At 41.7% G+C, this 10,506-nt stretch overlaps 2 protein-coding genes across 9 annotated transcripts in view; one reads left to right on the top strand and one right to left on the bottom strand.

Annotated features, from left to right (window-relative positions):
• The window catches only part of LOC142501618 (excitatory amino acid transporter 5-like), a 74,619-nt gene that overhangs the window by 11,609 nt on the left and 52,504 nt on the right, over positions 1–10,506 (top strand). For 2 of the 5 annotated variants that reach the window (XM_075611732.1, XM_075611731.1), the window contains exon 1: positions 8,186–8,507. The exons of 1 other annotated variant lie outside the window; for it this stretch is intronic. The gene's annotated coding sequence lies outside the window, so the exon portion shown is untranslated. Of the gene's footprint in view, positions 1–7,328; positions 7,451–8,185; positions 8,508–10,506 lie in introns of those variants that run through there. 2 more of the 5 variants (XM_075611727.1, XM_075611728.1) reach the window with 2 other exon arrangements.
• LOC142501619 (FYN-binding protein 1-like) overlaps positions 1–10,506 on the bottom strand; it is a 114,888-nt gene that overhangs the window by 90,676 nt on the left and 13,706 nt on the right. The window contains exon 2 of one of the 4 annotated variants that reach the window (XM_075611735.1): positions 3,148–3,194. The exons of the other annotated variants lie outside the window; for them this stretch is intronic. Within the exon in view, the coding sequence (XP_075467850.1) occupies positions 3,148–3,150 (3 nt within the window). The 5' untranslated portion in view covers positions 3,151–3,194. The remainder of the gene's footprint in view (positions 1–3,147; positions 3,195–10,506) is intronic. 4 annotated transcript variants of the gene reach the window in all.

The following is a 10,506-nucleotide window of genomic DNA, read 5'->3' as shown; positions in this document are numbered from 1 at the left end:
GCCCGGCCGCACAGGGGGCCCGGTGGCCGGGCCCTCCTGTCTTACAGGACCAGGGATGCCAGTACCTTTTGTACCCCCATGTTGGCGGCCCTGTTCCTGCCTCTTACCTGTCTCCCCTACAATCTATCCTAAACGCTGCTGCTAGAATCACTACTATCTCCTAAATCTGTCTCAGCGTCTCTCCTGCTGAAATCCCTCTCCCGGCTTCCTGTCAAATCTAGAATTACACACAAAATATATACACTCTTCTATCCCTTCTTAGGCTACGCTTATAGTGCCGGCAACGTGACGGTCACTGGAAAATCAAATAGAGATGACTTCAAGCAATCGCGACCAATCCATCGCGCCATCGCGTCGCGCTTACTATAAGCGCACGTGACTGTGGCAATGCATTTGTTTTGCCGTGGCGTCGCTGTCACCATCGCCGGCACTATAAGCGCAGCCTTACATGTCAACCCTAATTTCTCGTTATACACCGTTATGACTCTTGCACCCTGCTCAAGGATGTCTTCTGTCTGCCCCTTTTGTATCTAAATCCCTCTCCCACATAAAACCTTTCTTATTCACTGCCCCTCGCATCAGGAGTGCCCTTCCCCTCAATATCCGACTAGAACCTTCTCTATGCACCTTTAAGAGCCATCTTAAAACACGCCTCTTTAACAAAGCATATGGGTAGATCTGTGACTGATACTATACCCCTCATACATCGACCTTGACCCCTTTTTCAGACACATTTACCAGAACACCCTCCTACTATCTCTGTAGATTCTTCCTACTTACCACTGAGATTGTAAACTGTTCTGTGTAGGGACTCCTTTTTCCTCATGTTACTTTTATGTTTCAAGGACTTATTCACATTAGGTGTTATATTATTATGTGTTCTATTATTATGTCATGTGTATTACCGCTGTACATAGCACATATAAATAAAGATATACAGTACATACATTTTAAGAGATGAGTTTTGAAAAGCAGAAAGTTAAGGTGAATATTAATGAATATTGAATAGCTCCATAGTAAGGGAGAAATGAGTGAAAATGGTTTAAGACAGGACATTTCTGTAGAGGTAAAAGTAGCAAAGGTGAGACAACTTTGGGTTGAGCATAAGATGTGAACAGGGGTTTAATAAGAGATTGAAGTTGAGATTGGAGTTGCCTTTTGCCTCTAAACTCCTTGAGCTCCTTGTATTCTTTCACTTGATTCATTTTCGTAGTTCCTATTCTCTCCTAGACCATCTACAATGTGGCTTCCACACTGCTATTTCCACTGAAACAGCCCTTATCATAATAATGAAAGACCTTCATGTTGCTAAAGCCCAAGGTAATTACACCCTGCATACTGTGACGATAAAAGGTTTGTGAACCCCCTAGAATTTTCATATATTTCACATATTTCAAACCTAAAATGTTATTAGATCTTAATCTAAGTCCTAATAATAGATAAAGATAACCTGATCAAATAAATTACTAAAAACATGATACTTTTTCAACATTTATTTATCCACAAAAGATTAAACATTCAATATCCATGTGTGAAAAAGTATGTGGAATTTAAGATTAAGTGGTGGCGCCCCCTTGTGAAGCAATGACTTCAACTAAGCATTTCCTGTAACTGTTAGTTGGTCTATCACATCGGTTTTGAGAAATTTGGCCCATTCCTCCTTACAAAACTGCTTCAACTCAGTGACATTTGAGGGCTTCTTTGCATGGACAGCTCGCTTCAGGTTCTGCCACAACATTTTGTTGAGGTTTAGGTCTGGACTTTGACTAGGACATTCTAAAATGTGGAATGTCTTATTCTGCAGCCATTCTTTTGTAGATTTGCTTGTATGTTTAGGATCACTGTCTTGCTGCATGACCTACTTTCAGCTCACGAAGGGATGGCATGACAATCTCCTCTAGAATCTTCTGATAAAATGCAGAATTCATGATTTTGCCAATGATGGCAGGCCGTCCAGGTCCCACACACTCCCACCACCATGCTTGACGATTGGGATGAGGTTCTTCTATTCGAACAGTGTTTGGTTTTTGCCAAAAATAACTTTTCTCATTGTGGCCAAAAAGATCTACCTTTGACCCGTGTGTCCAGAGAACTTCCAGGAGGGTTGTGGACCATGTATATTCTCTTTGGTGAACTTCAGACAGGTGGCAGTGTTCTTTTTAGAGAGCAATGGTTTCCTCCTGGCTATCCTTCCATGAACACCATTCTTGTTCAGTCTTTTTCTGATAGTTGAGTCATGAACACTCACATTAGCCAAAGCGAGAGTGGCCTACAGCTCCTTGAATGTTACTCTGGGGTTCTTTGTGACTTCCTGGATGATTTGCTGGTTTGTTCGTGAAGAGATTTTGGTAGGATGACACTCCTGGGTAGAGTGACTGTGGTCTTGAACTTTCTCCATTTGTAGACTGTCTGATAGTGGGTTCAAATCCTTAGAAACTCACAAAGTTTCTGATCCTTATATAGGATGGGGCCTCTCAAACTCACACCTGAAGATCTACCTAATTTTTTAAACACCTAATTCTAATTATCCCATCTATTTTAGATGATAAAACCAGGGGTTAACTTGCTTTTGCTCTTAATTACTCATTTTTGTCCAATTGATACATTATTTTGTTTCAAAAGATATGGGATTGATTAATATAAACCCTATTGGATATTTAAGATTATATTGGTTTTGATTCAAGAAGTTTATCATGGAAAACTATGGAATTTCCATAATTACCATTGAGGTACACAAACTTTTTCTCACCACTGTATATTACTCGATCTCTCTGCAGCTTTTGATTGTGTGGACCACCCTCTTCTAGTTCACATTCTCCATAATGTTGGTATTTGTAACAGAGCTCTATCCTGGATCTCCGCTTACCTCTCATCATATGTTCAGTGTCTCCTTTGCTTAATCCTCCTCCTCTATGTCTCTCTCAATGGGCATACCCTAGGGATCTGGCCCCCGTCACACCCCTCTCCTGATTTTCCCTCTGCAGCTTACTGCAGACCGGGGAACTCGGCTGCACGTGCCGCCAGCCTGGCAGACACGCGTGCAGTGCAGACAGCGGGGCCGTAGCCTAACGCGTTTCATGCCCACTGAGGTGCTTTGTCAAAGAATTTGAGCTCTGACTGTCTGGAGTTCCTTATGTAGCCACTCACCATCTGATCTGCTGCCTCCTGTTCTCAGAACAATGTCCAATTGAAATCTGGTGACAATGAGAAAAGTTCATGTTCCGTTTGATAGGTTGCAGCAGACCGATCATACTTAAATTATTTAATTTAACCATTAGGCTATGAAATATACCTAAGAATATGAATATTCATAGTCACCACAGTAGCTGAAAACAATATCAACTTGACAATTAAACATAAGTTAAACAATATATGTATTAAAGCCCCTCTATGTACTCATATCTATGTTTGATTATCATGATATAAAAAATTATCAATATGAATGAACTATGACATACTGTACGTAGCTAGGCACTTAGTATATCTTTACCGATGCTGAACTATAGATGCATAGATATAAACAGCCTCATACCAAGAGAGGGAAGAATGTGTAATTGAATAGATTGGTCAGCAGTTACGTAAACTGAGGAGATGTCAAGAAAAGTCAGAATGGAGTTGTTTTCTTGAGATTTGGCAATATGTAAGTCATTAGCTACCTCGATTAGTATGGTTTTTGCTGAGTATGCTGTGCAGAAGCCCAATTGGAGAGGGTGAAGAAAGTTATGAGAGTTGAGAAAGGGTAGTATGCGTGAAGAAACCATTAGATCCAGAAGATTAGAGGCAAAAGGCAAGAAGGAGACTATGTTAGGTTAGAAGGGGAGGTAGGGTCATGGTTGTTATTCTTAAAAATAGGTTGGACCATAGCATTCTTAAAAGGAGATGGAAAAGTGCAAGAGTTAAGATATTACTTAAAGATATGAGTGAGGATGGGGGCCAGGGTAGAAGCGAGGAGTTTTAGGAAACTGAACTGAAGGTCAATGGATATACAGTAGCAATAAGATACTGGAGGTTGAGTGTGACCAATGGGAGAGAGGAAAAATGAGATTAAGTCATCGTCAGAGAGCGGGAAAGGTGAGATTGAGAAACAGGATAAGGAACAGTTTTTAGTAAAGACAAAGTTAAGAAAGTGGCCATCCTTTTGGGTGCTGTCTATTGGTGTTGAGAGGGAGGAGGTAAGATTCCCAGAAATAAGAGGGGCTATCAATGTGGCAGTTAAAGTCCTCATCGAGGAGAGTGCTGAGTCCGAAGCAAGGAAGTACTGTAGGAAAACCAGGAATTCAAATCAAAGAGGAAGACAGGGTGGGAGGATGAAGAGTTGGGTTACCTATTGATGACCGCAATACACAGAAAGGGGGGACAGAAAAGGTGAAAAATCTGGGACTCAGGGCCAGGGAAAGAGGTGTAGTGAAAAGCTAAAATATGCAGTGCGACAAAAAAGAGGGATTTCCACTTCACCCCTGAATCCTGAGGGGTAGGGAGGAGTGTGAGAAGGGAGGCCACCATATGACAGAGCCATAGTGTGAAGGACTAGTTTCTGTGCAAGTTTCTAGTATTTTGTTAAAGCGAGAGTGAGCATTCCAGAGAGCCATGCAAAAACGAGTAAAGCAAAGGGTGCTCAGGGAATAGATAGCAGGTTTTAAGGTTGGAGCTTTTAAATATTACAGAGGAGAAGGATTGTAGTCGAGAACAAGATCAAATCAGAGGCCAGAGTTTGAAAAAAAAGTCTCCTGTGGCCGAAAGAAGAAGGATGGATAGTAACAAGACATGAGACTAAGACTTGTAAGAGCATATGCTTTTGCAAAGATAGGAGGCAGGTGATAGAAGTAAGTGCAAGGGGAGAGGATAAAAGTGAAGGAGCTTTGTGAGGTACCGTAGGTTAACGAAAGAGAAAGGGTTGTTGAGGAAATGTTGCAACAAAAAGAAAAAGTAGGGTGAACATATTGTAAGATGGGATAGTCAGGCAAGGTGTGATGATTATGATAAAATAAGGAAAAGATCTGAGAGATACTGTTGTAGGTGAAAGTGTGGGAAGGGTAATGTACAGACTAAGAAGTGTAGAATGTCTGTGGTAGAGGAGGGAGCTCGCAGAAAGATATCTAGTAATATCCTCATGTATATTAAGTTATAGCAGTATCCAGGCAGATATAAGTCCAGCGCCTGTATAACTCCAGGTAAAGTTTAAAATACGAACACTTTACCTGCAATGCCTTCCCTAACTAAGTTAGAACGTATTCTGCTAACATATCACATGACCTGCTCCAATTGAGAATACCTAAATACTACATTACAGGCTGGAAAAATGTCTTACAAGGAAATTAAGGTGAAAGCAGACTAATGCTTTACATATCAGATAACAATTGATGAAAAGGGGGGAAATAATCACAATCTAGAGAAGGGTTAACATACAGTATGAATCAAATAAGGTTCGTAGCAGTTGAGCTAAACAGTTGATGAAAGGGGGGGAGGAAATAATCATAATTCAGGGAGGGGTCAACAGATAAATCAATTGAAATTATGCGGGTTATTAAACACATTTTTAAAGAAATTAGACAAGTATAGTTTTTGGCAAATATTTGTACCATTTAAAATTTTCTTGGTAGAGATATACCGTATATGCAAAACGTTCCAATATTTATTACTTCTCTCTGGATATCGATGACAGATAGTGGAATTGTTATTGGTGAAGTGGTTACAATGTGTGTGTATATGGATTGAGCAAGACTTGCTGTCCTTGGTACCAAGAGTGTCACTGTCCTGGCACAGCTGCAGTGTGGCTACAGTTCTCGCTGCCCATGGAACAGTATGCTGCCCAGTAGGAATAACTCTGTGGGGTTCCATGCTTCTGAAAAGGACCCTGCACCATTAATGGCTTTTGGCTCATCTGCAGACAGAGAATACCGAGACTCACTTTTCAGATGAGCTGCACAGCCATCTGTAGCCATGTCCCAGTCTCTGTCTGCAGCCGTGTCCCCGCAGTGCTGGTAAGAAGCAGAGCTGTATTTCCTTCTGCCTGGATGACGTAGATGCCCTTATATGGTCTCTACAGAATGCGGGTGAGGCTTTATGACCATATTTGGTCATCTACACCATCAAGGAGGCTGGACAGTGTTATGTGTCCTGTCCATCCCTCTTGATGATGTAGATTACTAAATATAGCCATATAGCCCCCCTCCCTCATGATATAGAGACCTATAAAAGGCCCTGTTGGGCCTGAAACTAGTACCCCTTCATCACAAGGGGCCTCATGCTTGCCAGTATAGGACTTATGGAAATCTTTTAGGTGGTGGGGGGTCATTTAAATATACTTTGCATACTCCATTAGCATTAGCATTATTTCTAAGATGTGCTCTTTTTTAATCACAGGTGTTTCGTCATATGTTATTTGGAGGGAGGTTTGAGGGGATGTATATAGTGCTTTGGATTTACCTAAAATAGGTCTCTCTTCTCCAGCACAACCCATATTTAAGTGTCTGGACAGAGCTAATGCCACCTTTAGGTAAGACGGTGTTAAGCTAAAGCAGGCAGTGCTAACTTAACATGGTGTTAAGCCTATTCTAATGCGATAACTAACGGACGTTCTTTTGCATATAATTAGCTTAGTTGATACCTATTAAACTTAAGGAAAATAAAGTTGTTACATATTTAGGTCATGTCACGTTATTTGACCTGATTTACCGGAGCTTTGCACATCCGGGTCATAGAGAGAGAGAAGAGAGAAACCAAAGGCAGGCCCTCACAGGTCTAAAAGCAAAGTTAAACTATTTATTAAAGATCAATGTTTTGATCTGAATTGGTACCTTTCTCAAGATAGACCCATGAGTGCCTGCCTTTCTCCTCTAACCTCACTTCCAGTTTCACTCAAGTGCTCTCATACACCACTGCTGGAGTGTCACGTTCTACCCCTTGTATAAGTCTAAACATATATCAATTCCCATTATTGAGGACTACCGAGCATTCCAGGTTGCGGTGTGAAGAGAGAATATTGGAAAGAAAATCCCATAACAGCTGATGTCCGTGTATTGGCGATGGATCCATGGTGGTGCGTTTATGCATTTGCTGCTAATTTCTTATTAGCTGCTGTCTTGTAGCTACCTGATTTTATAGCTTGACTGAAACGCTGGATGCTTTCAATAAAAAGATTGTTTGAATAATTACCTTGGAGTGCTGAGTCTTCTTTATCGTATTTGGTGTGTGGTTGAAGTAATTCTATATTTATTTTTTTTATCAACCATGCACTCACATTCATTTGTGTGCCCTTGTGAGGTGTGCCTACTGTACTTTACAAATCTATTATGTGCGTGTGCATATATGATAAAGGTCCTGTCCTGTCTTTAGGACCGAAACGTTGGTGACTGTGCCTACTTTTGAATACATTTTTTGTCATTACCACGTGTGCTGCCTCTTCCTTACTTTGTGTTCCTTGGAGTTCCTGGATCTCATGGTCTGCCTGGTAAGGAGCCTTTCATTATATATATATATATATATATTCCATGTGTTCTTTTTCTCTTTGTAGCAAAGTATTTTGTATTTTTATTTATTTCGATTTATATATTAGGTTATGTTTTAGTTAGTTTTTTATTTTATTTTTTATTTCCCCTTTATTTTTTGTTATTTTTGTTATGTCCATAATACATTTTATTTATATTATCCCAGAGTACTCCATTTAGTGGGATCACTATGTGTCCTCTTATCTAGGTCACAATATGCTCCAATGTACTTTGATGGTCCCTGGTAGCACCATAGCAATTATTTTGGTGTCTGATGCCATTGGGATTGAGAAATATACTGTACATGATATATTATGGAGTGCTGGAACATTCTCTGTGTTTTTGTTAAAATCCCAAGCATGATGTTTTCTTGAAATATAATGAATATATATATTAATATATGTAGCCCCCAGCTAAAACCAGGCCCGTTTTAGCATGCAGGCTAGGGCAGCACTCTGGCAGTGTAGGAGTTAAACCCCTTACACATGGTCCTGCATGTGAGCTGGCTCAGAGATAAGATACAATGTTGCAGATCCCAGGCACAAGGCATGACTCAGAGCTAGGAAAGTTCTAGTAGGCCATGTGACCAGTGGGGGAACAGATTGCTACAGCATGTTTTGCCTAGAAACAGAGAAGAGTATAAGAGGTGGGGACCCACCCTAGAGAGAGAGAGAGAGAGAGGGTGTTCTGGGGCAGACTGTGCTAGGTGCCTGGTGCAACTGAGGTTCCCATGCTGCAGAGAGCAGGGCTGCAGTACAGATCTTTGTAGGGATCTGGGGCTGAGCCTGCTTCATCCTTAGCCAGGGTCAGAGTGGGTCCTGGGAGGAACTGCAGGCAGAGGGGGAACTTCTGCAAGAGATACATGCTGAAAACCTGTCCTGTCTATGCGGTGTGATATGCTGATCCTGCTGACAATAAAAGCAAGCATCCTGTTTTAAAAGTTCCCGGCGCCCTTTTCTACTTGTTCTACTCCTCACTACAGCCTTGGCCTGGATCCACTGGAGAAGCCCTGAGACAAAGGTAAAACTGGCTGAGCTACACAACGCTGAAGCAGGTAGAAATCCTGTTTGCAGTGCCAGAGAGAGACTGATTGCATGTACACCCTATCTTCTGCAGCCAGGTGGGGCGATTCCTTTTGTATTTTGCTATGTCCCTTGGATTTTAGCATCTCACAATTCCTACTTAAATGTACATTTGTATTTATTTATAAACACGGGTACTTGAATTCTGTATTGGTACAGTATATTCCTTTTTTATTTGGCTTTTTTGCTGTGTGAGAGGGGGAGGGGAGAAGGGTTGTAAGAAAGGGAGTGGGAGAGTTTGGGGTGTAAGATGGAGAGGGGGAGAAATCCATAGGGGGATTATGAGAAGGAGAGAAATAGAGGGGGTGAGAGGGAGGAGGTTTGTGAGAAGGGGAAGTATAAGAGAAAGGGGGGGGGGTTCGCAAGGCCACCGATACAGGGGAAATTCTAGTCCTGGGTCCCGGAAAAGCTTCTGGTGTAACTGGGTATAGCAGTCAATCAATGGCATTGTGGGGTACGACTTTGAAAGCTCTTGTGGTGATTAACAGCTACACCACCCATACTGAGATGTGGGTTGGAATCTTACTAAGCAAGCAGCCCGCCCGTAGGCTCAGGAACCCACAATACCATCTGGGATTAATCAAACCTGACCAAAAAAACAAGTCGAATTTTGCAGCCCCTGTCATTATTTTTTGTGAACCACTGGTTGGGAATCAGTGCTTTAGTTGATCTTGGTAGCCATTTTTTTTTACCATTACATAAACTTGTTAATATTTCTAGAGCCAGTCTGTTTGCAGAGCGTAAAATGCAGTTGTAGTATAGACAATCTTGCTGCATGTCATAATAAGATTGGGTTGCAGTTCTGTTTTTCAACTACCAGAATTCACTGGCACTGGGCGAAGAGTCTCATAAAAGTGAACCAAACTTGCAGTACATGAGCCACTTTTACATAACTTATTATTCAGAAGTCAGATACAACATGACATTTTGGATTTTCCAGTGTTTTAAAAACTTTATAATGAAGGTATGTACTGATATTAAAAAGGGGTAAATTTATCAAATTTGCCTGGCTGCAATAAACAAAACACAATTTTTCACGGAAAAAAACGTTGATAAATCTGGTAGTATTTTGAAACCAGTATATTCCAGTTTCACAGCAAGGAGACTTTGATGATCCCCCCAACCTGATTTGCAAAATGTTCTTTTGGTCTGTGGCTTTTACAATGCTAGCAGACATGCCCTATTTAATGTTGCAGGTTCAGCACAAAAATGATCAAACACTAGACCACTCAGAAAAACAACAGCATCTTTTTGCAGATCAGATTCTTAACAATGTAGTGCCACTAAACTCCATACACAGATGCAGCCACCTGTATTCGACCATATCTCGTTCCAAAGTTATGGCCAATTCACCAAATACCCCACGAAATAGGCCGCAGCAGACTAATGGCCCATGGGATTAACACGGGGGTCCCTGCTCTGTGAATCCTACCTGGTTCTACCTGTCTGTAAGAGATGCGCAGTAAGAGAGACTGAATCAGTCACTCTACCTGCGTGCCTCTGACAGGCGATTACAGGGGTTTTATTTTATTTTAATATTACAGTATTGTAGTAGGGGGTCTCCGGAGCTGAACCGCATTGATTTCAGATCCGGAGACCCATGCTTCCCGAGTTACAGGCCTCGTTATGGGCTGCCAGTATCCCTCTGCTTGGTTTAAATCTCCCGATCACATGGGCCGTGTTGTGGTAGAATTTAAACATGGTCACCAGGATACCGGCACCCCATAACGAGGACTGTAGTTCGGGAAGGAGTGGATCCCCGGACCTGAAATCAATGCGGTTCAGCTCGGGAGACACCCTGCTACAATACTGTAATAATAAAATAAAACCCCCTGCGATCGCCTGTTACAGGCGCGCAGGTAGAGTGACTGATTCAGTCTCTCTTACTGCGCGTTTCTTACAGACAGGTAGAACCCGGTAGAATTCCCACAGTGCGA

This window comes from Ascaphus truei, chromosome 8 (assembly GCF_040206685.1).
Source record: "Ascaphus truei isolate aAscTru1 chromosome 8, aAscTru1.hap1, whole genome shotgun sequence".
Taxonomy (NCBI): Eukaryota; Metazoa; Chordata; class Amphibia; order Anura; family Ascaphidae; genus Ascaphus; species Ascaphus truei.
Note: the sequence above shows the minus strand (reverse complement) of the source record. Positions and strands in the feature narration are given on the sequence as shown.